The 27118-nt window shown below is 48.9% G+C and overlaps 1 protein-coding gene and 1 non-coding gene across 2 annotated transcripts in view; both read left to right on the top strand.

Moving 5' to 3' along the window:
* The window catches only part of ASB18 (ankyrin repeat and SOCS box containing 18), an 82062-nt gene that overhangs the window by 35040 nt on the left and 19904 nt on the right, over positions 1–27118 (top strand). Inside the window, exons 3-4 of the mRNA XM_049889036.1 lie at positions 4097–4216; positions 9274–9541. Of these exons, the coding sequence (XP_049744993.1) occupies positions 4097–4216; positions 9274–9541 (388 nt within the window). The remainder of the gene's footprint in view (positions 1–4096; positions 4217–9273; positions 9542–27118) is intronic.
* On the top strand, positions 24210–24280 carry TRNAG-UCC (transfer RNA glycine (anticodon UCC)). Its single transcript has one exon. It is a non-coding gene; the product is annotated as a tRNA-Gly (tRNA).

Below are 27118 nucleotides of genomic sequence, written 5' to 3'. Positions count from 1 at the left end.
GCCCATGGCCCTGGGGCAGCCAACTCAGGTCAGGACCAAGTCACCACCTCCATACATAGCTGTCCATCACCAGTGTGCACCCTTCAGCTTTCAAGGTACAGTCTACCCTGTGAGGGCATTGCAGACATGTCCCTCCCCGCCCCACACCCCTGTAGCCCTCCTCCCCCAGGGGAAACAGGGGTTTTACCACTTAGGGGAAACCTGCAGGTCCTAGGATAGTCTGTGCACAGGCATTTATGCTTGTCTACCAGGTATATGGGTATATGGGGCCCTGGGGGTGCAGTGGTTAAGAGCTCAGCTGCTAACCAAAAAGGTCCGCAGTGTCTAAATCCACCAGCTGCTCCTTGGAAGCCCTATAGGGCAGTTCTGCCCTGTCTTACAGGGTCTCTATGAGTGGGAAATGGGTTGGTTTTTGGTGGTTATGCTGCATTATAAAGGCACACGGACAAATGGGATTTCTCCTTCCTCCCTTCACTGAAGCCCCTTCTCGGGAAGGTGGGGTGCACTTGTCTGGGCTCCTGTTGTTGTGGAAAATCTCGGTGAAGAGGACAACCCACAGACCAGGAGACTCTTCAAAACAAAGAGCCTGGTTGGAGGCAGACAGCTTTGGGGGAGCTTAGAGAAAGGAGGTGTGTGCCAGGGTGGTTTCACGTGGAGAGGAGGCAGAGAAAAGGGTGTGGGGGAGGAATCTTAGAATTTCAGATCTGAGAAGGCCTGACAAGCCCTACTCTTTGACTCCAAATCTTTTTTCTTCTTGTTTCTGTGTTGTTGTTTGTTTGTTGTGGCCCCTCGTGGAGACAGGTTCTCACAGTTAGCACTGGATGGGTGGGGGTACCTGCTATTCACACCTCCCTGGCCAAGCCTCCACGTTCACAGCTCCTTGGCCAAGCCTGCATGTTCACATCTCCCTGGCCAAGCCTTCATGTTCACACCTCCCTGGCCAAGCCTCCATGTTCACACCTCCCTGGCCAAGCCTCCATGTTCACACCTCCCTGGCCAAGCCTCCATGTTCACACCTCCCTGGCCAAGTCTCTGTGTTAACTCTCTGGGTGTGTGCCCTCAGCTCTTCCCTTCTGTCCATCCAGGCTATGACCTCCTGGCCCTCTTTCCTTCCCTCCAGCCTCTGGTCACACACTTTTAATTGTCACTCATCCGGACAGAGCAAAGGACCCTGTAGCCTAACCTCATTGGCCAGTTCCAACTTCCTGGGGGGGGTGGGGGATAGGGAGAGAGGAATTAGAAAAAAATTATGGGAGTTGTTTATTATCTATGTTATAATAAAAAAGTGAGCTGATTAATTCGTATACTATAAAATCCTGAACCGAACTGCAGTAACTAGCAAATTATTAATGAAGAGCTGGGAGCCCTAGTGGCACAGCAGTTGGGCACTCAGCTGCTAGCCGAAAGGTTGACAGCCGGAACCTACCTGTCGGCTCCTCAGAAGAAGATCTGGCAATCTGCTCCCATAACAATCACAGCCAAGAAAACCTTAGGGGGCAGTTCTATTCTGTCACGTGGGCCCCTGTGAATACCACCAACACCATTCCTAAGGGGTCATTGGCGGTTTAGGGGCAGAATTCTCGCTTTCCACTGGGGGGAACTGAGCTCCACTCCTGGCCAGTGTGTCATGTTTGTAGCCACCACCCACCTGTCAGTGAAGGCTTCTGTGTGGCTGTCATGCTGAACAGGTATCCGTGGAGCTTCTAGACTAAGACAGACTAGGAAGAAAGGCCTGGCAATATACTGCTGAAAATCAGCCAACGAAAACTCCATGGATCACAATGATCTGATCCTTAATCAGTCATGGGGACGGGGTCCCCATTAGTTCAGGCCAACTCCACAGCAGCCAACAACAGCCATTCATAAGAATAAAATTTGTGACGCTCCATCTCCTCGGCAAGGGAAGCATGTTTTAGGATCAGTTCTCAGCGACTGGAAGAAGCTCACAGGTCACCAGAGGCCCCAGATCATGTCTTTGGGAATCCCTGGGCCTGGCCCTTTGGAGCTTCGCAGCCAGGGGCATTCACAAAGAGCGTGGTCACCTGAAACATCCAGCCGTGCCTCCCTCACGCATCCTCGGGGCTACCGCAGTCCGCAGGACACACATCCATGGATCACAGGCCACAGCAGCAGAGAGAGTGGGTGGGACAGACAGCAAGAAGACACCCTTCAAAGCAAGAAATAGAAGGCTTGCTTATTTTAGGTCGGAATAATTTATTAGTGACAATTAGCTGATTCACTGTGGGGCCTTGGCCAAGTTTCTTAACCTCTAGGCCAGGGATCAGCTTTTTCTGTAAAGGTCCAGACAGTAAATATTTACAGCTTTTCAGACCACTCAGTCCCCCTAACAACTGCTCAGCCCTGCTGCGGTGAGAGCAAAAGCCATCGTAGATAATATATAAATGGACGAGTGTGGACGCTGGAATTTGAATTTCATATCATTTCCACCTATCACAAAATAATAGTCTTCTTTTGATTTTTTCTCAATGATTTAAAAATGTAAAAACAATTCTTAGCTCACCGGCCATACAAAACCTGGGAGTGGAGGGTGCCGACCGGTGGGAGCTGTTGCCCTTGCCAGCTCTAACATCGAACAGTAGATCTCACTAAAGTTGGTACCACCTTCCCTCAGGAAGAGGCTAAACTCTGGGCAGCAAAGAGCCCTTTCTGGAAATTGGATCCCAACACCATTGGCCCAGTTTTGAGCAGATCCTATTGGGATCTGACAACTTGGTATGGTGGACCAAGAACAGATTCTGGAGGCAAATTCATGTGGGTTCCAATGCCAGCTTAGCCACTGAGTCGGCTCTGACCCGCGGTGACCCCGTATACAACAGAAGGAAACGTTGCCTGGTCCTGCGTCACCTTCATGATCATTGGCTTGTTTGAGTCCATTGTTATGGCTGTTATGTCAACCATCTCATTGAGGGTTTCCTTCATTTTTGCTGACTCTCTACTTCACCAGCCATGATGTACTTTTGTAGTGATGGGTCTTTCCTGACAACGTGGCCAAAGTAACCATCCTTGCTTCTAAGGAACATTCTGGTTGTATTTCTTTATCCAACTTTCTCATGTATATGAGGCGACTGAAAAGACCATGGCTTGGGTCAGGCACGCCTTAGTCATCAAAACGACATCTTTGCTTTTCAAGATTTTAAAGGTCTTTTGCAGCACATTTTCCCAAGGCAATGTGTCATTTGATTTCTTGACTCTGCTTCAAAGGGTGTGGACTGATGATCCAAGTAGAATGAAATTGTTGACAACTTCATTTTTGTCAAAATTGCTTTATAGAAAACAACGTACTTCCTTCATGGGGTGGTTACTAAGAGTAAACACAGTAATTCATAAAGAGCAACGACAGTACTTCATAAATGTTTGTTTCTTCTGAATTAAGAATTTCATTCCCAAATTTTATATGCAACACATTGTGTGTGTGCTTTTTAAGTAAAATACAAGAAAATGTTTAATGAGCAAATTCGTCTTAGCAAATATGAAACTCCCAAAGAGAGTTTCAGTGTTCTTTTTTTTTTTTTTTGACTTGAGAGTCTATTACTTATTTGTTAAGAATTTTGGTCACTGAAGTCATATTACGAGTCAGTCACTTAACCCACACAAACAGGTATGAAATAAATGCTATTTAAGGCTGGGAAAATGCCAGGATAAGGGGGAGTGTGTGCCTAGGGTCTGCGCTTGCCATGTAGAGAGCTGTTTTTGAGCTACACAGGTGTGCTGTCTCTAGAATTCATATCTACATCATCACAAGGTGTGGCTGAGCCCTGGGAAATTTCAGGGGTCATGTGACCCTGGTCGTATCAAGTAACCATTATCACATCGGAGCCCACAGGAGTTATAAATACACCACCATCGAGCCCCAGCTGGATGACAATTGAGTAATGACAATAGAAATAGCACATGCCCTCTATATGATCATCTTTCCCCTTCCTGAAGAGCTTCTCCAAAATCAACTGCTTTGCAATGGAGAGTTGGCCTGAGCCGGCTACAGGGAGGCTGCAGATCTTTCAGGAGATGGACAAAGAGCCTCTGGTTAGAGATGGGTCCCCAGTGCTTGACTACCACGCTGCCTTGGTCACCGGAGACCTGGACCGCCTTAAGCCGCTCATGGACCAGTTCTTCCAGGATGGCAACCTGGTGTTTGAGATCCACACGGATGAGATGGAGTGGCGGGTGAAGCCCCCAGCCACCTTTGGGCTCTCAGGTACCCTTGTTCCTTCCTAAGCTCAGCTGTCTACTTTTAAGAAGCTACTAAGAGTCTCTCGGCACCGTGGTTAACACACGCCAGGGAAAGGACTCTAGCAATGAGAGTCAGTTTGCCCACGTTCTAAGATGCAGCCTTTAGGTGAGGGGAAGGGAGAGAACGAAGTGGGCAGGCAGAACTGTTGGTGCGAATGCCCATCTAAAGGTGGAAGTGCCTGTTCTCGTTCAAAGACAATGTTGCTTTGGGCAGCCCAGGAAGGCGGGGGCAGGAGAGGAATGTCTCTGCTTGGAGCATGTCCGGGAGTGAGGCCCTGGCGTGCAGCTGTGTGTGCAGCGGGGTGGCAGGGCACAACCGGCATCAACAGAGGAGGGGCCACCAAGCTCTGTACCCATCTTCTCCGGGGACCCGGGGGCCTGTGAACGGGGTGCAGAGGGGAAGAAATCGGGGGTCCTTATTGTAGAAGTTTGAGTATACTCTTGCCACCTGAACGTGGTGGCGCTGTGCTGGGCAGACAGGCAGGTCCCCCAAGTGGAGGGACCCCCCCACCTCCAAGCGGGGAGACAGCACAGAAAAGACACATGCTGATCCCCCCCAGGCCATCTTGGTAGCACTCTGCAATGGGCACCCCACCGGGTATGGGTTCAGGTGCAAACATTTACCCAGAGGGTCCGTGTTCTGGAATAAGGCCCAAGTGCCAGAGAAGACCTACCAGAGCAGGAGGGTGTGAGAATCTGCAGTCAGGGGGCCCAGGGCAGTGTCCTGTGTCCCTGACACCCAAGCACTGGCAGGCAAGGAATGGGGAAGGCCGGCTTCAAAGGCCCAACACAGTTCAATTTACACCTCGCACGGGAGAAGGGGAAAAACCCACAACGCTGAAAGGCCTAAGTCCTTCGTAGTAGCCAGTGAGGCGGCAGGAGCTGTGGGGAAGACCCAGGACACGTCCAGTCTGGGCTTCCCAGCTCCCAGCAAGGGAGGACACAGAGCCTTCTGAGCCTCCTCTCCTTACCTGTCCCAAGTGGGGTGCAGGCATCTCCTCCAAAAGGCTGAGACGGCAATCAACCAACAAGGCCAGCGGCTATGCTGCTGTTGTTAGCTGCCGTCATGTTGACGTGGGGGCCGACTCATGGCGACCCCATGTGTGCAGAGTAGAACTGCTCCATGGGATTTTCAGGGTTGTGACCTTTCAGAAGGAGATCACCAGGCCTGTCTCCCGAAGCATCACAGGGTGGGTTCCGACCGCCAGCCTGTCAGCTAGCAGTCAACCCTTAACTGTTTGTGCTACCCAGGGACTCCTTCGGCTTGAATGCTCAGTTAATGTTTACCTTTTTTAAAATCACATACTTCCCGACCCTGGACACACAGATGTCACAATTTCAAACCGATATTCCGTCAGCCCACCTCTTACACGTTGTCTGAGTCCACAGCCTGGTTCTTCTCTTTCACTGGAATCGGTCCTGCCCTGACTCCTGCGGTTTTTCAGGGGAGAAATTGAGAATGTTCAGAATGAAGGACCTTCCTGTTCCTGAGTGGGGAAGCTGCAGCCCCAGGAGTCAGTGCTGCCAGGGCTCAGTGCAGGCTGGGACGAGAGAGAAGGCCGGCGCAGGGGGCTGCCTGGGCCCAGGGCCTCTTCCCCTCCACCACCCGGCTTCCTCGGCAGCAGATTCAGGACAGAAATTATCAAGCTTTATTATAAAACAAGAAGCCCTGGTGGTAGAGTGGTTAGATGCAAACACACCAGCTGCTCGGAGGGAGAAAGATGTGGCAGCCTGCTTCTGTTAAGATTACAGCCTTGGAAATCCTAGGGGCAGCTCTGGTCTGTCCTATAGTGTCACTATGAATCGGTACCGACTTGACAGCAATGGGTTTGCTTTTTTTTTTTTTTCACTATCATTAAGGAGCCCTGGTGGCATGACAGCTATTAACAGAAAGGTTGGCAGTTCGAACCCACCCAGTGGCTCCACAGGAGGAGCACCTGGCGATCTGCTCCTGTAAAGATTACAACCAAGAAAACCCTGTGGGCAGTTCTATACTGTCCTACAGGGTGGTTGTGAGTCGGGATCCACTCGACAGCACACAACAACTAACCTAAGGGTTGACAATTCGAAACCACCCAGTGGTACTTCAAAAGGCCTGAAGACATGCTTCCATAAAGATTAACCAAAAAACCCAAACCCATTGCCTCATAGCAACCCTATAGGACAGAGTAGAAGTGCCTCATAGGGTTTCCAGGAAGCGGTTGGTGGATTCGAACTGCCTTTTGGTTAGGAGCGGAACGCCTGACCACTGTGCCATAAAAATTACAGCCAAGAAAACTCTGTGGAGCAGAGCTACTTTGTAACGCACAGGGTTGCCATGAGTCGAAACTGATTCCACACCAATGAGTTTGGTTTTTGTTATAGAACAGCACTCCCTAGCACTCTGCCCTTGTTTGTATGAAGACTTTCTGGAGGCTAATTCCACCTGCCCCTGAAAGGTGCGGAGGGGGGACGGTGCTCCCAGTACACAGGGCTTGGTCTAACAAATTTGTGGAATGGTCAGTCAGGTACAACTTGGGAAAAAGACAAGGAGTCAGGGAGGTTATGGAAAGTAAAAGCACGTCATGACAGAGGGCACACAGGTGTACTCCTGGGGATGGGTAACTGCATGCTGGGATTGTAGGGGAGGCTCTTGTACGGCAAGCTGGGTGGGTTCAGCTAAGTTTCTCAGGCTGGGGGAGGGGACGGCATTTTGAATAATTGTGCAGGCTCCAGGGCATAGGAAACCCTGATGAAGTAGTGGGTAAGTGCTATGGCTGTTAACCAAAAGGCTGGCAGTTCAAATCCACCAGGTGCTCCTCGGAAGCTCTATGGGGCAGTTCTACTCTGTCCTATAGGGTCGTTATGAGTCAGAATCAACTCGGCAGCAGGTTTCCCCCCCCCCCCACCCAGGGCATAAGGACTGTCCCTGGTTGTTGGGTATCTGGCCCGGGGCGATTGGGGGTGTGCACAGAGGCTTGGAGTGTGAGGATCTGACAACAGGAGTGGCTGGAGAGTGGACTGAATCAGCTGTTCTGGAAGAATGGACTGGCCTCCAGCAGGGGCCTCAAAACTGGGTCAAGGCAACATTTTAAGAAAATGGCAGTGCAGTGCACAGAGTGGGTTCACGGTGGCACCCTCGGTACCAGGACTGTGGTGGGGGATACCCATCTAGTAGAACAATACAGTTCTTCCAAGGAGAGCACTGACGTGGGGAGCTGGTGTTCGGGGGTTCTGCTATGGGGACAGGGGAGCCCAAGTCTGTGTTCCTCCTGGTGGAGAGCCGGGTGGGTGATATTAGGAGCTACCTGTGCTTTCTAACAGAGAAACCTGCCCAACCTCAGACCCCGGTGCTCACCCAGGTGCTCAGGCAGGCCTGGTGGAGCTCAAGGCCATCTCCAGGGATGCCGGAGAAGGGTCCCGGCCCTAAGCTATGGCCACATCCCATAGCCCATGGGAAGACTTGGGGATCCAGGGCAGGTGATCAGAGCTGCTGGGGGGGCTAGGAGCTTAGTCTGCCCTGAGAATGGAGCACCCCCTTCCTTGCCCAGTAAGGAGACTTCACATCTCAGGAAAATGAACCGAATCTAAGAACCAGGACCCAGGTTATTGTTAGCATTCATCACCCCTCCAAATGAAAGCCCGGTCTTCACCAGGAAGGGCAGCCCAATCTCGAGCGAACCCCTGTCCCCAGGCCTCCACCACCATCTCTCCACCACCAGGCACCACAGGCCACCATTTGCCCCGAAGGTGGAACGGTCTCCAGCCTTTGGGCAGGCTAGCAGGATGTTCCACCTGCCTACAGGTAATTAACGAGTGGTCCTTCACAACTTCTCAGCATGGGTCCCAGGAAGGAGATGCCTGTGCAAAGGGTCTCCTCTGCAGCTCATTACAGCCTGGGTATCGATTCTTCCATCATTATCAGCAGGCATCCTGCCAGGTGAATTCCTGTCCCTTGATGTGTATTCACCAGGGACCGCTTCCCCATTCCCACCGGTGCACAGTGCCGCTAACAACCCTTCCACCGGCCTTTTGAAAGCTCCCAAGTTTGCAGAGAAGTAAAATGCTCCATTTTATCCCTCAGGAAAGAGCAACCCCATGCACACACACCAAACCCTAAAAAGCGCAAAGAAACAAACCAGGATTGTGCTGACTGTGGTCCCCCAGATCAAAGCGGCCTTCTGAAATGCAGCCGCGCTGGCGAGACTTTCTGGGGTCTTTTCTTGAGCAGACTTGGGGATGTGGGTCACTTTGTTTTGTCTGTGGTCTTAATGGCATAAAGGGGTAACTCTGGGGCTCGAGAAAGGGTTTGATTCTAGAAAAATCCACTGTCCAGTGAGCACTACTCTTCCTCCCCTAAACTGCCCCTAATTCAGAGCCTGGACAATGCAAATATCTCACTTATCTTCTCCCCATGGCCTCCTCTTTGTTCAGAGTTTAACCCCTTGATTCTTACTCTGATTCCTCTGTCACCCCATATTAGGGAAAAACCTCCTGCCTCCCACCCTTCCCGGCCCCACCTCTTTGCCTCCATTTTGTCCTTTTTATTTCTTCTCTCTCTCTCCCCCTCTCTCTCTCTCCCTCCCTCTCTCTGTCTTTTTCAGTGTGTCTGTCAGCTCTGGATCTCTGTCTGTCTCTGTTTCTGTGACCTTTTCTCTCTTTCTTCCATCTTTCTTCACTTCTCTTTCCCTCGATGAGGCTCTCTGCACTCTCTGTCTCTTCACATCTTTGGCTGTCTGTCTCACACTGTGTATCTCTGTATCTGCGGTCTCTACACACACTCCTTCCCTCCTCTCTCTATATAAATATTCTGTCTCTCTCTGTCGCTACATCTCCTCTCTTTCTCTCCTCTCTCTGCCCAGTAGCTGTGTCTGGCTGATTCTCAAAGTGTCCCTCTGGCCCTAGCCTTCTGGGTCTTTGTATCTCTCTGTACAAGCCCACCTGGCACCTCTGGGAGCCGGTTTCACCCTCATTCGGCCTTCCTGATGGCCAGCACCCCTCCCCCATGGCCCCCAGCTCACCTCTCCCCCCTCCCCGCCCCAGGCCTCTGGACCCTGGAGTACAAGCGCGAGCTCACCACGCCCCTGTGCATCGCCGCGGCCCGCGGCCACACGACCTGCGTGCGCCACCTGCTCGCCCGCGGCGCCCGCCCCGACGCCTGCCCGGGTGGCCGCGGCGCCCTTCACGAGGCCTGCCTGGGTGGCCACACGGCCTGCGCCCTCCTGCTGCTGCGCCACGGCGCCGACCCTGACCTGCTGGGTGCCGACGGCCTGGCGCCCCTGCACCTCTGCCGCACGGCCGCCTCGCTCGGGTAAGGACGCGCCGCCTGACCCCTGTCCGGGCCGGGCCTGCGCACCTCGACCCCGCCGGACTCTGGATCCCAGACCCAGTCCCAGCCACCCCGCCCCGACCCAGCCCGGACCCGGATCCAGTCCCAGCCACCCCGCCTTGGACTTCGCCCAGATCTCGCAATCCCTGCCCAGTCCCAGAACCCTGCTCCGGGACCCAGAGGTACCAGCCGCATGCCAGGATCCCGCACCCAGACCCCGAGTTGCCTGCCTGGACCCCAGATCACAAGACCCCACCCTGTCCCTGGACCCGTCTATTCCCACTCCTGGACCCTGACTCCCAGACCTCTGACCATGCCTGGATCCCCTGGCCCCCTCCTCCCCCCAGAACCCCGGCTTCTCCCACGAGGTACCCAGACGAGTCCTCAGCCCCAAGTTCCCACACCCCGCCCCATCACGGCCTGTCCCCAGACCCCGGACCCCGGTCCTCGACCCCCAGACCCCCCGACGCCGGACCCTGATCCCCCAAGCCCCCAGACCGCTGCTCCCCCAGCCCGCCGGTCCTTGGCCCCCGGACTCCGACCCGGGACCCCTGATCCCCGGCCGCTTCCCCCGGTTCCCCGATACCCCGGCCCCCCGGTCTGCGAACCCCCGGTTCCCCGGCCCCCGGGCCCCCCGACCCCCCGGCCCCCTGACCCCACGGGCCCCGGGTCCCCCGGCCCCCCCCCGGCCCCCGGGCGGGTCTAATTAGCGCTGATTGCCGCGGAGGGGGGAGGCGCCACACCGTGGTAATGAGCGGTGATCACCTCCTGCAGACTTCGGCGCGGAATCACTCTAAAAGGCCACTGACGGGGTTGGAGGCTGAAAAATTAGGGTTTTTAATGATAATTTTATGCAGAATAATTGTCACAGTGTGACATAAATGGTTAGCTTTTCGGGCGGGTGCTTCAGCGGGCTTCGGAGCCCCATAAGGAGGCTGAGCTGGGCCCTGCGAGGGCCGCCCGCCCAGGTCCTGGGGACACTGGGGGACCTGCCCAGGTGTCCAGCCCCGCGGCTGTCCTCAGAGAGCTGCTGTCCCCTCGGGTCCAGTGGGTCCTGGGAGAAGCAGCCAGGGGCCACGGCCTAGCTCACATGGTTGATGTCGGCTTCCTAGCTTGCAGTTGTGCCATCCGGACATTTCTTTTAGTCAGCCTGTCCCAGCCCCTGCCCTTGGATTAAAATTTCTTGACCTTTTAGTTCTGTAATGAGGATTACATAAAAGCACCCATGTGAAGTGCATGGAGGAGCCCCTGAGCAGCATAAATGGCTAACCACTCACTACTAGCGGAGAGGTTGGCAGTTCGAACCCACCCAGCGGTGCCTCAGAAGAAAGGCCTGGCAATCTGCTCCCAAAGTCACAGCCTTCAAAACCCTATGGATTAAAAAAAAAAAAAAAAACTATGGAGCGGTTCTGCTCTGCACACATGGGGTCGTCATGAGTTGGAATCAGCTTCACCGCCACGCAACAAGGAGCTTGGAGCATGGTGGTCTCAGAGAAACTGTGACCCTTGCTGGTTGTCCACCTTGTTTCCTACATTGCCCTAGGGCTGCTGGGCTCTCAGAGACCAAGACAGGGACACCATCCAAGAAATGTCACTTGGGTTCAGAATGGAGACTCAGAAAAGAACAGGGAGACTATAGAGAGTCTTGGGAAGCCTGGGCTGTTGAGTCTGAAGGACTGAAAATTCTAACAACATTTTTTTAAAGCAGCTTTTCGGAGGTGTAATTGATACACCTTAAGCCACGCGTGTTTAATGTGTACAATTTGATAAATTTTGACATATGTACAGACTCACGAAACCATCCGCACAATCAGAGTGAACATATCCATCAGTCCCCAGTTTCCTGTACCTGTTGGAATCTCTTACCCTGGTCCTCCACCCTTCACCCCCAGGGACACACTGATAGCTTCTTTTCCTATACCTGTTGTTGTAGGGTCAATTCTGACTCATAGCAACCCTAACGGAGAGAGTAGAACTGCCCCATAGGGATTCGAAGGCTGTAATATTTATGAGTCATGTTGGCAAAGTGGTTAAGAGCTTGGCTGTCAACCAAAAAGTTGTCAGTTCAAATCCACGAGCTGCTCCTTGGAAACCCTACAGAGGCAGTCCCACTCTGCCCTACAGGGTCACTCTGAGTCTGAATGGACTCAGTGGCAACAGGTTGGGTATTGGCTTTGCAAGCAGATGGCCACATCTTTCTCCTGCAAAGCCGGGGGTTGGTTCCAACCAATGACCTTTTGGTTAGCAACTGAGCGCTTAACTACTGCACCACAAGGACCCTCACATCTGAGTTTTCTATAATTTCATATAAATGGGATGTATTCATTTTTTTTCTGGCTGCTTTCACTCAACATAATTGTTTCCAGATTCATCCATATTGTTGTTTGTATGGGTAGTTAATTCCTTCTTATTGCTAAGTGGTATTCCATTATTCCATGACGTGTTGATCCACTCACTGGCTGAAAGACATTTGGCTGTTCCCAGCTTTTGGTTGTGCAGTGAACATTCATGTGCGAGTGTGAATGGGCAGGTGCTTTCATTTCTCTTGGGAAAATACCTAGGAGTGGAATGGCTAGGCTGTGTCATAAGAGTATATTTAGCCTTTTAAAAACATTGCCAAACTGGTTTCTGAAGTGATTGTACCGTTTTCCATTCCTGCCAGCAATGTAAGAAAGTTCTCATGGACCCCCAGACTCCCCAGTACTTGGAAACCTGATGGGACAGTTAGTTCTGCTCTGTCTTATGGGGTCACTATGAGTTGGGATCGATCTGACAGCAATGGGTTTGGCTTCACAGGTGTATAGTGGTAGCTCATTGTAGTTTTGATCTGCATTTCCCTGATGACTGATATAACTAGTATTGTTTTTATTTCAATTTATGATTGCATATAGCTACCATATAAAAATAAAATTGATTTTTTTGCATATTGATTTTTTTATCTGGCTACCTTGCTGAACTCACTTGTCGCTCTAGGAGCATCTTTTGGTAGATTCCATGGGATTTCTACATAGGCAATCATGTCATCTGCAAATCAACACAGTTTTACTTCTTTTCTACTTTCATTATTCCACTTCTTTTATCCCACTTTGATTACTTTTCCCCTTCTTTTATTACTTTTTCTTGCTTTGTTACACAGGCTAGAGCCTCCAGTGCAATGCTGAGTAGTTGTGAGAGCAGGCCTCCTTTCTTGCCCCTGACCTGTGGGGAAGGCACTACGTCTTTCACCACTAAGCATGATATTAGATGTAAGTTTTCGTAGACTCCTCTTTTCGGGCTGAGAGAGCTCTGGTCTATTTCTGGTTTGCTGGACTTTTTCATTATGAATGGATGTTGAATTTTCTCAAATGCCTTTTCTGCATATACTGACATGATCATGTGGTTTTCTTTTTCTAGTCTGTTAATATAGGGAATTACATTGACTGACTTTTGAACATTAAACCGACCTTGCATTCCTGGGATAAACCAATTCCGCGTTTACTAGCTGAGTATCCTTGGGCAAGTTATTTAATTTTTCTGTGTCTCAGTTTTCTCATCTGTAAAATAAGAGTGCTCATTGAAACTACTACCCAGGATTATTTTGAGGTTCAAATGCGTTAACACAGATAAATGCTTAGAAAGAGCACATGGCATATAATCAGATTAGGTAGGTGCTAGCTGCTTTTCTGGGGCTCCTCGAATAAGCATGAAGTCCGTTTTATAGGAATTGAAACAGAATTTCACTACTTTAAATTAACAAGGAGGTTTGTGGTTGTTGTTTTTCTTCATCTCTGTATTTGTTGGTCATCAGACTGATTGATTTGCTATAATGTCCTTGGTCAAGAATAGAACCCCCAATTATGACACTGTTGCTATGGAAAATACAACCCATTTCATGATATTCCATGTCTAAGAGTACACCACAGCCCTCTTCCTAAAAAAAAAAAAAAAGGCATATCTATATTTACTTTTCCTAGTTCAGAATTAAGTTCTCTAAATGCAACATGGTTTCCTGGATTCGATCCTAGGACAGAAAATGGACATTAGTGGAAAAACTGGTGAAATTCCAATGAAGTCTACAGTTCAGTTAATAATATTGTACCAATGGTAAGTTCTTAATTTTGATAACTGTACCATATGAGTCGGAATCAACTCGACGGCAGCGGGTTTGGTTTGGGTTTTGTACCATAGTAACGGAAGAAGTTAACATTAAGGGGAAGCTCAGTGAAGGGCATACGGGAACTTCTGTAAATCAAAAACTATTCAAAAATAAAAACTGAAAAGAGTAAAGTTTGGTTCACAACTTGGGCTCCAAGCCCCTACTTTTGCAGTTTTTTTTTTTTTTTTTAAATACTGCCTTTTACTAAGAAATGAGAAAGCATTACCTACTGCTGTTGTTATTGTCGAGTCAGTTTCAATTCATAGCGACCCCATGTACAACAGAACAAAACACTGCCCGGTCCTGTGCCATCCTCACAATCGTTGCTATGCTTGTGCCCATTGTTGCAGCCACTGTGACAATCCACCTCATTGAGAGTCTTCCTCTCTTTCACTGACCTTCTACGTTACCAAGCATGGTGTCCTTCTCCAGGGACTGACCCTCCCCATAACATGTCCAAAGTATGTGAGACACAGTCTCGCCATCCTTCTAAGGAGCATTCTGGTTGCACTTCTTCCAAGACAGACTGGTTCCTTCTTCTGGCAGTCCATGGTATATTCAATATTCCTCACCAACACCACAATTTAAAGGCGTCAATTCTTCTTCGGTCTTCCTTATTCATCATCCAGCTTTCACAAGCATATGAGACGATTGAAAACACCATGGCTTGGATCAAGTGCACCTTAGTCTTACCTACTAAGAGCACAAAATAAACATAAACTCCTCTGGATCTTGACAACAGCCCTTAAGCCAAACCAACAAGCTTGCATTTGGCATCCTGAGAGGCTGAGCTACGTGCTGATCACTAGAGCTGCTCACCTTACACGCAGTGCGATAGAAGCCAATTTCCTGGATTCAATTGGGTTTTTCAAAAATCGTACAGATCCCGGACGTTATTTAATGAGAACTTTTAGAACATCTTTTTATTAAAGTGGGGATTTTTAATCTCTGCCTTCTTTTTCTTCTCATTTTCTCTCTTGGCTGTCTGTGTCTCTCCGTGAGCACCTCCTTGGCTGTTTAATCTGACAGCCTTAACGTATTTAAATTCTGGTTATTGGAGGAAAGTTTCAGTGATGAATAAGCTCGAAGCTCAGGCAGAACTGTGGGACAGTGGACTCCGAATCCCTTCAGTACGAATAATTACCGTGGAAAACGCTGGCAGGTTTCATTGACCACCTCTGCAATAACACAGGCAACTATCTTGAAGGATAAAAAGTTAACAGATGTCAGAAGGGGCTTGAGCCTTCAACTAGGGCTTTTCAACTCTAAAGAGTCTTCCTAAAGTTAGACTCCGAGGAGGTCTGGCTTCAGGTAGTAAAAACATCACCACTTTGACAAGAAAGAGCTGCTTTCTCTGGACTCTTTTTATACATAGTAGATTTTAGGCCATCCTTAATTTTTTTTTTTTTTACCTTACAGTAGAAAGGGGGTCGTTGACCTACGTACAGAGCCATTTCATTTTCTTAGTCTTGATGACAATGGCCTCCACGCCTCGAGCCCAGCTCTGCCCCGTCCCCATAGTCGGCAATTCACCATGGGCACAGGACTGCGAAACCTTTGAGTCTCTGAGTTCCTAGGATTAAAAGAAAAAAACAAAACTTTGCTACTTTCCTACCAGCAAGCTTCAGAATTCAACCCACAAAAAGGGATATTGGCGCTTTAATCTAGAAGCTTTTTGAAGAGATTTTCCCAAAAAAATTCCAGTAAAGTTACTCTCTTCACATTAGGTAGCCTGCGTGCCATCCTCACCCTATGTATTAGGGGGGTCCTCTCCCCGACCCTTTTCTTATTATGAGGTAATTAAAATGAGAAAAGAATTAGTAGGCTCCCGAGTCTTTTTCTTGTCTAGAGCTGTCTTCATTTAAAAGTGGCCTGGCTGCTTCCTTTGGGGGCATGCTCATGAACAGCCTGCAGGTTAATTTTTTTCTCCCAGTTGTGTTGATTCAATTAAATAAACATAATTTATAAATCCGGTGGACCTGTAAATGCACCTAATATCTTATGTGGGGGAAAAAAAAATCACTGACAATTCTTTGCTATTGCAGACCCAACAGGTTGACACCTGGGCAGGGTGAAATGAAGTACGGCTTTTCCTGAAGGAAGCAAGGCGTTCCCTACCTGGTCAAGATCAGAGCAGAGTTAACTGGTCAAGGTTCTCATTCCAACCCATGAGAGCCTTCCGGGCAGGTTAACCTGAGGAGGTGCCAGGTTTACGGGCACTGATACATAATTCCCAATTTCCAGATGAGTGATTGATTCATTTTTCAGGTAGAGGGGAGGAAAACTTGGTCTTGTTCAATAGGAGGTTTAGGCATCTTGAGAAATATTGAAGAATGGGGTGTCAGAGAGGGGCTGCCCCCATCGGATGGTCTGGTATTTATAGAAGAACTTCACATTCCTGAGCACTTTGAAGCAGCTTACTTCATACGATCTGCAAACCATGGCTATTCCCATTCTACAGATTAGAAAAGTAAGGTGGCATACACCAGAAACTGGCAGAGCCAGGACCCAAAGCCAAGTGTTGTCACTGAGGCCTCTGTGCTCCGAGGGCTGTGCTGAAGGAGTGTCTCTCCCTTGTAAATCTAAATTGTTTTAAAGACTGTCTATAGTCAGGAAGCAGCACTGGTGGGCCAATGGTTAAGAGTTGAGCTGCTAACCAAAAGATCGGCAGTTTGAAACCACCAGGCGCTCCCTGGAAACCCTATGGGGCAGTTCTACTCTGTCCTATAGTACTCTGTCCTATAGGGTCGTTGTCAGAATCCACTCCACGGCAATTGGTTTTTTTGTTTTGTTTTGTTTTTAATCTCTAACAACTGCCTTTCGAATATGCTCTGTTACAGGTTTATCCCCTCCTTTGCCCATAGGTAGCATCTTCAACAGGTTTCCCAGCTTTCTGGCCACTTGCTGGGTCCCATTTAATACTCAAGACTCACTTTCAGGAATCAAAAGTCCAGTTGGGGTCAAAGCAAAACTTCACCTTCTGGGCAAAAGCCTTGATCAGACACTTCACAAAAGATGCACAAAAGGCCAGTAAGGACATGAAAAGGCACTTAACAACATCGGGGAAGTGCAGATCGAAACTACAAATAGAATATTATTTCACATTCAACAAAATGGTAAAATAAAAAAGACCAATGACACCAAATGTTGGCGAGGCTATGGAGCAACTGAAACTCTCTGTCAGATGTTGTTGGCAGTGTAAAATGACATAGTCACTTCAGAAAACTGGCAGGTTCTTAGGAAGTTAAAGGTACACCTAGCCTATGACCCAGCAATTCTGCTTCTAGGTATTTACCCACGAGAAATGAAAACATATGCTTGTACAAGAATGTTCATAGCAGCTTTATTAATAATGGATGAGAAACACCCACCGCCATCCAGTCAATTCTGACTCAAAGTGACCATATAGGACAGAGTAGAACTGCCCCATACAGTTTCCAAGGCTGTAAATCTTTATGGAAGCAAGCTGTCACATCCTTCTCCCTTGGAGTGGCTGGTGGCTTCAAGGCATTGACCTTTCAGTTAGCAGCAGAACACTTAACCACTGTGCCACCAAGGCTCCTTCCGGACAAAAAAAATAGATGCTGGCCAAAAAACGTACCCATTTCCATCAAGACAATTCCAACTCATAGAGACTCCATAGGACAGAGTAGAACTGCCCCATAGGGTTTCCAAGGCTGTAATCTTTACAGAAGCAGACTGCCACATCTTTCTCCCTTGGAGCGGCTGGTGGGTTTGAACTGCCAACCTTTTGATTAGTAGCCAAGTGCTTAACCATTGCACCACCAGGGCTCCTGACCAAAAAATAGAGCCCTCCAAATGCCCATCATAGGAGAATGAATAAACAAACAGTGGCATACCCATACCACTGAATATGACTCAGCAATAAAAAATTTTTTAAAAACAATGTGTTACTCGTATGTGTGCCAACATGGATAAATGTCAAAAACATGTTGAGGGAAAAAAGCCAGACACAAAAAGTAGAAACTTTGAGAAAAGACAAAACTAAAACATGGTGAGAGAAATCCGAATGGTGTTGCCTGTGAGGGTGACAGCTGACTGGTCAGGAACACCAGCGACCTGACGGGGCAGATGGAAAGGATCTACATCCTGCCTGTGGTGTTGCTTACACAGGTATCCTCATTAGTCAACATCTATCCCACTATACTCTTAAGAGCTGTGCATTTCTTTGTATGGAAGTTTTACCTCACTTTTAAGTTAATTGGTGTTACTTTGGCTCCAACTCATAGCAGCCTTAAATATAACATAATGAAATGTTGCTCAGTCATGCACCATCTTCCTGACTGTTGGTATGTAGTCCATTTTTACCTTCCAACCTAGGAGGCTCATCTTCCAGCACTATGTCAGACAATATTCTGATCCATAAGGTTTACATTGCCTAATTTTCACCAGGCCTGTCTTCCTAGTCTGTCTTAGTCTGGAAAGGAACCCTGGTGGTGCGGCGGTTAAAAGTGCTTGGCTGCTAACTGAAAGGTCAGCAGTTCGAACCCACCAACCGCTCCTTGGGAGAAAGATGTGGCAGTCTGCTTCCATAAAGATTTACAGCCTTGGCCTATGGGGCAGTTCTACTCTGTCCTATAGGGTCGCTATGAGTCGGAATCAACTCGATGGCACACAACAAAAACTTAGTCTGGAAGCTCTGCGGAAACCTGTCCACCATGGGTGACCCTGCTGGTATTTGAAATACTAGTGGCATAGCTTCCAGTATCATAGCAACACGCAAGCCACCACAATAGTGGTTGATATACATACGTGTATACAAACGTGCAGAACAGCAATGGGTGTTTATTTTTATACAAACATGCATACATATATACACAAAACTTTTCTCTCATCTAATTCAAAGCTCTCCCACCTCACCCCCACCACTGCTCAAGAGAGGGATGTAGTCTTTTTCTTCACTTTTCCTCCTTCTTCCCCTCTCACGCTGATGTTGCTGGATCTCCATCTTCATCCAGTGTATTAGGACCAGAAAAGCAGAGAAAGGGAGAGAAAAGGTTGCTGCCCATTTCTTGTTAAGGAAGGGAGGTCACTAGAAGTGAAGCTTCCAGAAAGTCAGATTCCACTTAGTGGCCCTGTGAGGCAAACAGTGAAGCTGAGTTCTCAAAGTTTGTTCCCTAAATCATGTCTCGGTCCACCAAGGTGCAGGGCTTCATTTGCAATCTGGGGAGAAGATACCCAAAACATCGTCATTGCCACACCATTCAACACATCAGAGAAAGCAAAATGGTAGCCATTGCTCCAAGGGAAACCAAGAGGACAAAAATAGTTTGACCTGTTTCTCTCTTAATCGCCTCCTTGCCCTCAAGGATGTGTCTGTTCACAGCAGACAGTTCAGTTGTAAACGCTTATACTTGATAGTCTTGTAGCTTAGAATCCAGGAGAAAGGCAGAGAGAAGAAAACGCAGAAGCGAAAGGGGTGGTTGGCAGGTTCCCAAAGGAAAGCCTCAGCAGAAGGTACAGGGAAATAATGTAGGACTGCTCCTCCATCAAAGTCTTGGGGCTATGGCACCCCAGCCCTTCATCCAGAGCCAGCTGGGGAATCAAGCCACAGAGGGAAGCTTCTTGCAACGGCTTCATTAGAAAACCAGGCTGCATATTCTTCCCAGTCTCCTCTCATGCCCCCTGAGGCTCCACAGGTTAGCACATGCCCTTCTGCCTCCACCCACCCCAGGACCCAGCCTGGCTGCTCCAGCCACCTATTCCCTGGGGCGAATCTCCACCCCGTCTGCCACCGTGTCCACTCCAAGGAGGAAAGGTAGCATAGCGATGCTTCCACAAGACCTGCTCAGAGCATCCATTCCTCTCACTGGGCATGTTGCTTCGTGTTAAACCCCATTTGTCTGTCTGTCTATCCGTCTGTCTGCTGGGATTCCAGCAGCGATCGTATGAGGGAAATGTTGTTGTCGTTAGGTGCCATCAAGTCAGTTCCAACTCATAGGGACCCTATGTACCACAGAATGAAACATTGTCCAGTCCTGTGCCATGCTAACAATCGTTATGCTTGAGCCCATTGTTGCAGCCACTGTGTCAATACATCTCTTTGAGGGTCTTCCTCTTCCACTGACCCTGTACTTTACCAAGCATGACGTCCTTCTCCAGGGACTGATCCCTCCTGACAACAAGTCCAAAGTACTTAAGACACAGACTTGCCATCCTTGCTTCTAAGGAGCATTCTGGTTGTACTTCTTCCAAGACAGATTTGTTCATTCTTCTAGCAGTCCATGGTATATTCAATATTCTTCACCAACACCATAATTCAAAGGCATCAATTCTTCTTCAGTCTTCCTTATTCATTGTCCAGCTTTCACATGCACATGATGCAATTGAAAATACCATGGCTTGGGTCAGGTGCACCTTAGTCTTCAAGGTGACAGCTTTGCTTTTCAGCACTTTAAAGAGGTCCTTTGCAGCAGATTTGCCCAACGCAATGCGTCTTGGTTTCTTGACTGCTGCTTCCATGGGTGTTGATTGTGGATTCAAGTCAAATGAAATACTTGACAACTTCAAACTTTTCTCCATTTACCATGATGTTGCTCATTGGTCCAGTTATGAGAATTTTTGTTTTCTTTATGTTGAGGTACAATCCATACTGAAGGCTGTGGTCTTTGATCTTCATTAGTAAGTGCTTCAACTCCTCTTCACTTTCAGCAAGCAAGGCTGTGTCATCTGCATACTGCAGGTTGTTAATGAGTCTTCCTCCAATCCTGATGCCCCGTTCTTCTTCATATAGTCCAGCTTCTCATATTATTTGTTCAGCATACAGATTAAATAGGTGTGGTGAAAAGATACAACCCTGACGCACACCTTTCCTGACTTTAAACTACACAGTATCCCCTTGTTCTGTCCGAACAACTGCCTCTTGATCTATGTACAGGTTCCTCATGAACACAATTAAGTGTTCTGGAATTCCCATTCTTCACAATGTTATCCATAATTTGTTATGATCTACACAGTTGAATGCCTTTGAATAGTCAATAAAACACAGGTAAAGATCCTTCTGGTATTCTCTGCCTTCAGCCAGGATCCATCTGACACAAGCAATGATATCCCCCGTTCGACATCCTCTTCTAAATCTAGCCTGAATTTCTGGCAGTTCCCTGTCAATATACTGCTGCAGCCGTTTTTGAATGATCTTCAGCAGAATTTTGCTTGCGTGTGATATTAATGATATTGTTCTATAACTTCCACATTCAGTTGGATCACCTTTCTTGGGAATAGGCATAAATACGGATCTCTTCCAGTCAGTTAGCCAGGAAGCTGTCTTCCATATTTCTTGGCATAGTCAAGTGAGCACCTCCAGCGTTGCATCTGTTTGTTGAAACATCTCAATTGGTATTCCATCAATTCCTGGAGCCTTGTTTTTCGCCAATGCCTTCAGAGCAGCTTGGACTTCTTCCTTCAGTACCATTAGTTCCTGATCATATGCTACCTCCTGAAATGGCTGAACATCGACTAATTCTTTTGGGTATAATGACTCTGTGTATTCCTTCCATCTTCTTTTGATGCTTCCTGCATTGTTTACTGTTTTCCCCCATGGAATCCTTCAATACTGCAACTTGAGGCTTGAATTTTTTCTTCAGTTCTTTCAGCTTGAGAAATGTCATTGTATTACAGTGACATGAGGGAAATAGCATGGGGCATACCAGGATGTTCCAAGGACTCTGGCAACTTCAGGGATAGAAACCCCCGCTCACAAGACAGATGCTTCTTAGTTCTAGCAAAAGCGCTTATAAGCAACATCCTTATAAGCAATGCCTTTTTTCCCCTTGGGGGAAAAAAACGAGTGAATCTTGAATTTAGCCTTATTTTTGTTCTCTGTTTATGGTGTGTCTACCAAGAAAATGTGCTTTATTGTCTTGGTGCTCTACTGTCTTGGTCACCTAGTGCTGCTGTAACAGAAATACCACAAGTGGATGGCTTTAACAAAGAGAATTTTAAGTTTGAATACTCTCAGCTTTTAGTCTTGACATCAGAAATTTATCTTTATCTCACTGTCAGTACTTTCTCTCCTGGCCCAGAAGGCGGCCCATTTTAACCATTTTTGAATGTACAATCCAGTGACATGAATTATAGTCACCGTGTCATGCACCCATCTCCGCTATTCATTTCCAAAATGTTCTCATCACCCCAGACAGAAACTCAGCACCCATCAAACGATAACTCCCACTCCTTGACCACCCAGCCCCTGGTAACTACAGTAAGCTTTGTCTCTATGCAGAGATAGTTCATGTAAGTTAGCCTTATTTGTAAATAGCTGCTGATTGCTGTTGTATGGCTTTTTCAGTATCATTTCTGGTGGTTGTTCGGTCCTTCTTCTATTAGCCAGTGGCCGCAGGGGTTCACACCACAGGCAGGAGAACTACCAAACTAGTTTCCAAGAAGTCGACTCTGACTCATGGCACCCCCGTGTGTGTCAGACTAGAACTGTGCCCCACAGGGTTTTCAGTGGCTGAATGTTTAGAAAGAGATCACCAGGCCTTTCTTCCAAGGCAGCAGTGAGGATCAAAGGAGTCGTTTGAGAAGTGTTGAGGAGATAAAGTCAGCAGGCAACCCCAGAGTAAAATTGTGCTCCTTAAGGCTGTCGGTGGCTGAGCTTTTGGAGGCAGGTGGTCAGGCCTCTCTTTTCAGGCTCCTCTGGGTGGACGGGAACCAACAACCTTTTGGTTAGCAGCAGAGCACGTTAACTCTTTGCACCACTCAGGGAGAGCTTGTTGTTGTTGTTGTCAGGTGATCATGAAATGTGCCATGCAGAGTTGCTGGCAGGACGAGGCAAGAAGTATATCACCAGGCCTGTAGTAGGTGCTCCACAGGGCTGCCCCTCCCTCGCCCTGTCCTGCCCTCAATGTCTTGTCAGTCTGTCCAGCAGTTCTCATGGAGTACTCAGAGGAGAAGCACGTCTCCCTGCCTGGAAAGGCTGTTGGTGTACAGAGCATGGGGCATGTTCTCTGCCTACTGAATGAGTGAATGAATGAATGAACGTTTAGTAACAACTAATGGAAACTGCCTCGTACAGTGCCTGACTCAGAAGCGCCTACAGATGAGAAGAGGCAGCATGGTGGGCGGGGTGGCTGAGCGCTCTGAAACCAAGTCAAGCAGCCGAGGTCTCTACTCTCCCACCTCCTGGCTGTATGTCCTTGAGCAAGTCACCTTCTGTGAAGCCTCACATCCCCACCTGTGGAGTCCACCTGTAACTCAGAGTTGTTTCCAGTACTAAGGATCACATTTGTAAAAAAAAGGACCAGGTACTGGGGCTTCTAGCTCAGAACCAGGAAGTCGTGCAATACTGTGGGGACAGCTGTGTGCTTAACAGAGTGATCTGGAAGGCTGGCTGGCTGGGGAGAGGGGATGAGGGGCAGCCTTGAGCAGGCCTGGGCTGAGAGAAGAGGCGTCTCCATGGAGTGCATGCAATGCTCAGAGGCACGGCAGGTGGGTTTGTAGGAGTGGAGGCAGCCGGGTCCAGGGAGGTGAGCCACGAAAAGTCCAGGCTGAGGAGCTGTACCTTCCATACCTGGGAGGGGCCTAGGAAGACGCTGGAGGGTGGGTGGGAGCAGTGTGTGGGGACTGAGGTCTCAGAGTCCTCCTTCTACCTTTAGAACTGAGTTGAAATGAAAGTAACTCAACCGCCCTTGAGGGCTCCTCTCTGTTAACGTCTGCCTTTCTGCTGTCAGGCCTGTGGTCCTGTAACACCTGTCACTGCACACGCTATCACACACAGAGACACGAGGTCAGAGAGCGAGTGTGTTTGTCCAGACTGCTTCTAATCAGAGGCTGTTCAGACAATATGGTGTCCCCTTAATCCTTGTAAGATATAAGACAAAGTCGTTCTGACATCCTCGGATGGGAATTCTACCCCTGCTTCCTGACAGTCATGGCTGACAGGGACTCCAGGCCTTTCTGGCATTTGCTTGTCTAATGGGATAGCAGGAAGCCCGCTCCGAAACTCTGCCTGGGTTGAAGGGCTCAGCCAAAGCCAGCCGCCCACACAGTCCGGTCAAGGACCAATGGAGCCTTCTCTATCCACCAGGGACACAGACACACACAAGGCACTGAATGTGTCTTAAGGATGGGCCTGGTTCCAGGGGCAGGTCTAGAGGCCCCCACGACTGTCTCGTCTCTTCTCATCACTGACTGCCTTGTACCCACCCACCCCTAGACCCCTCTAGGCTTGTCCTTCTGTGGCACTGACGTACGTACTTCCCAGCTGCTCACTCCTGGACCTATCAATGCGAGGTTTGGGAGTATCTGGGGAACTTGGAAAGCTAAGCTGTCATTCTTAGAATCTGTGAGCCTGTTACTGTGGCTGGTGGGGGTGGTTTTGTAATTAATAACCCCTGTTGTTCTTATCTTAAACTGTCGCTCCAATTTTTTTGCAAAGTTTGGAAATGAAAAAAGGAAATAAGAGCAACCATCACGCCATCATTGAGAGGTAAACACACACTGGATATCTCCAGGAGAGACAGAACTAGAGCTAGAGCTAGAGATATCAAGGGGACATTGGTGGTTCAGCGGTAGAATTCTTACCTTCCACGTAGGAGACCCGGGTTCAATTCCCGGCCAGTGCGCTTCACGCTCAGCCACCACCGTTCCCTCAGTGGAGGCTTGCATGTTGCTAGGATGCTTAGCAGTTTCAGCAGAGCTTCCAGACTAAGGCAGACCAGGAAGAAAGGCCTGCCAATCTACTTTCAAAAATCATTCAGTGAAAACCCTGTGGGTCACAGTGGTCTGATCCACAGCCTCTCATGGGGATGACACAGGACCGAGCAGCGTTCCGTTCTGTTACGCAAGGGTCGCCATGAGTCGGGCTGACTTGACAGCACCTTACAACAACGACAACACAGATACAGGTGTTGTATAGGTGTCTGCTTTTTTTAAATGAGACAGTACAGCGCTGTTTTGCAGCCTGGTCTTTGCGTGTGGGCCCGTGAATCTCTTCCCTGTTGTTGGCGAGGCCTCCGCATTGTGGCTTTAATGACTGGCCATGAGCCAACAGAGATGCATTGCAGCCAACGAGTTGCATTGTGTTTGTCTCATGCCTGTGGTCACAGCCGCTCTAAGGAAGGGCCAGGGTTTGGCAAATTAGAAACTCTTCATTAAAAATGAAAAGGTCACCTCCAGCTCTCCAGAGGATGGGTCGTCCCCTTGTTCTTCTGAAAGGTATTGGTGCAGCAAATAACTGGCCATTAGCAAGTTATGTTGTGGAAGTGGGAGAGAGGACAGGTTTTATTTCCCTGGGCTGCTTTAAAAGGAGAGAGAGAGAGAAGAAAATGTTTTGTCATTGTTTGCAAGCACACACAGACTCGGTGGCAAAATGAGACAGAACCCTTGATTTCTAACCTCCTGCGGCACTGCTCAAAATTCCTCCCAGAGAGACAAGTAGGAAGCAAACCTGCAGCACTCTGATTGTAAAATTTGCATTCTCTCTTGGCTGGTTATTGTCCCAAAGGACATTTCACATTAAACTGAATGTTTGTAAAGATCTTTCACCCAAGACAGACCACTTCTCAAGACACCGCTGGTATGGAGGCTCAGAAAATACAAAGAGAGAAGAAAAACGCCAAGAGTCCCTGAGTGGAAAGAGAAATGGATTTAAGGCAGCCGCTTCCAGCCCCAAACTCCCAGCGGACGATCTTGCTCTGAGCCCCACGCAGGTAAAGAATAGCCAAAGCAGCGGCGAGAGGAAGAAAAGCTGGAAGATGTTAATTAAAGAAACGCATTTGCTCCACACATTGGCTTTTAGGGAATGCCGTCGTGAGCTGAGCCCTGCAAGCGGCATGAAGAATCGGAGAGAAATACACCCTGTTCCTATACTGAGGAGCCAGCTATCCAAGAGAGGAGTCAGAAGTGCTCACAAACACGGGAGGTGTGGTGTGATGAACACTGTCCAGCCCTTACATACCAGGTGGATGACAACAGAGGTGTGGTCCCTCTGCTGGTGGCCCTGGGATGGCTTCCCAGAGGAAGAGGGGGAGAGATAGGAACGTGTCAGCCATGACAGGAGGCAAGGGGAAGCAGCAGCACCCACAGAGGCATGCAGTGTGAACAACAGCATGTGTTTCTAAGAACCACACCTGGTCAGATAGGATGCAGGCATCCACCCCAATGCATAGATCACCAAATGGGGTGTGGCATCAGGAAAGGAACCTGGTGAGGTCCCCGGGAGCTGGATCATGAGGCATCCAGTGTCCTTTCCATAGCAAGCAATGGGCGCCACTGGGTATTAAGTAAGCACGTGTCATCAGTTCCCACTGGAATACCTCTTTCTGGGAAGTCTGGAGCTCGTTAGATCAGAAATGGGACACACTGTAAACGGTTGGTCAGGAAATGAATTGGGCCTCAGCAAGGGGCAGTGGGGATGGAGGGAGGAGATAGTAAAGGGATGGAGTGACCACTGAGATGGGCAACCAGGGCAAGGAATCCAGGACTCCCGATGTGCGGGACTGAGAAGCAGACACAGGGAGGGAAGCAGGCTTACGCGGAAGGGGCAAACTCCGGGGTGGACACGCGGTGGAGTTGCCACGTGGGGGCTTTACATACCAGCATCTGGAACCCAGGGAGAGGTCTAGCTGGACGCAGAGACCTGGGGAGCCAGCACGGAGAAGGCAATGGAGCACTCACGGGGTCACCCAGAAAACCCCTCGGGAGCACCGGTGTTATGGCGTGTGCGTTTAAGTAGTAGAGGAGACTGCACGAGAGCAAAGGTCAGAGGGCACAGAATGGAACCCAGGGCCAGTAAAGGTTTTAGGAAGAAATAGGTACTATTCAAAAGGAAAAAAAAAAAAGTAAGGTTAGAACTGAAAAGTGCCCGTTGGACGCGTGGGGTCGCCCTGAGTCAGAGAACTGTCAACAGCAACTGGTTCAGGTATTTTTGAAGCTACTTTCCAAGATCACCACCAGGTGTCCTGGAGTGGATTCTGACTCCTGGCGACCCATGTGTGGCAGAGTAGGACGTGCTCCACGGGGTTTTCAACAGCTGTGACGTTTCAGAAGCAGATCATCAGGGCCTTCTTCTGAGGCACCTCTAGTGGACTCTGCCAGCCTTCTGGTTAACAGCCCAGCGCTTAACCATTGGCACCACCCAGGGACTCCAAAGGAGCACCAAAACCAAAAACCAAACCCACCGCCATCCGGTCAATTCCAACTCATAGCGGCCCTATAGGACAGAATAGGCCTGCCCCACAGGGTTTCCAAGGAGCGCCTGGTGCGTTCAAACTGCACACCTTCTGGTTAGTGGCCCGAGCTCTTAACCACTGTGCTACCAAGATTTCCAAAGTAGCACCAAGCGTTTACCATTTCATCATAAGATTTACCCTGTGTGTGGATTCCGATGAAACGTTACCGGCCATGACCACCATTTAATAACCGGTGGGACACTACTCAACAAAGCTGCTTTCCCCAGTGTG

The sequence above is a fragment of the Elephas maximus genome, chromosome 6 (assembly GCF_024166365.1).
Source record: "Elephas maximus indicus isolate mEleMax1 chromosome 6, mEleMax1 primary haplotype, whole genome shotgun sequence".
Classification (NCBI taxonomy): Eukaryota; Metazoa; Chordata; class Mammalia; order Proboscidea; family Elephantidae; genus Elephas; species Elephas maximus.
Note: the sequence above shows the minus strand (reverse complement) of the source record. Positions and strands in the feature narration are given on the sequence as shown.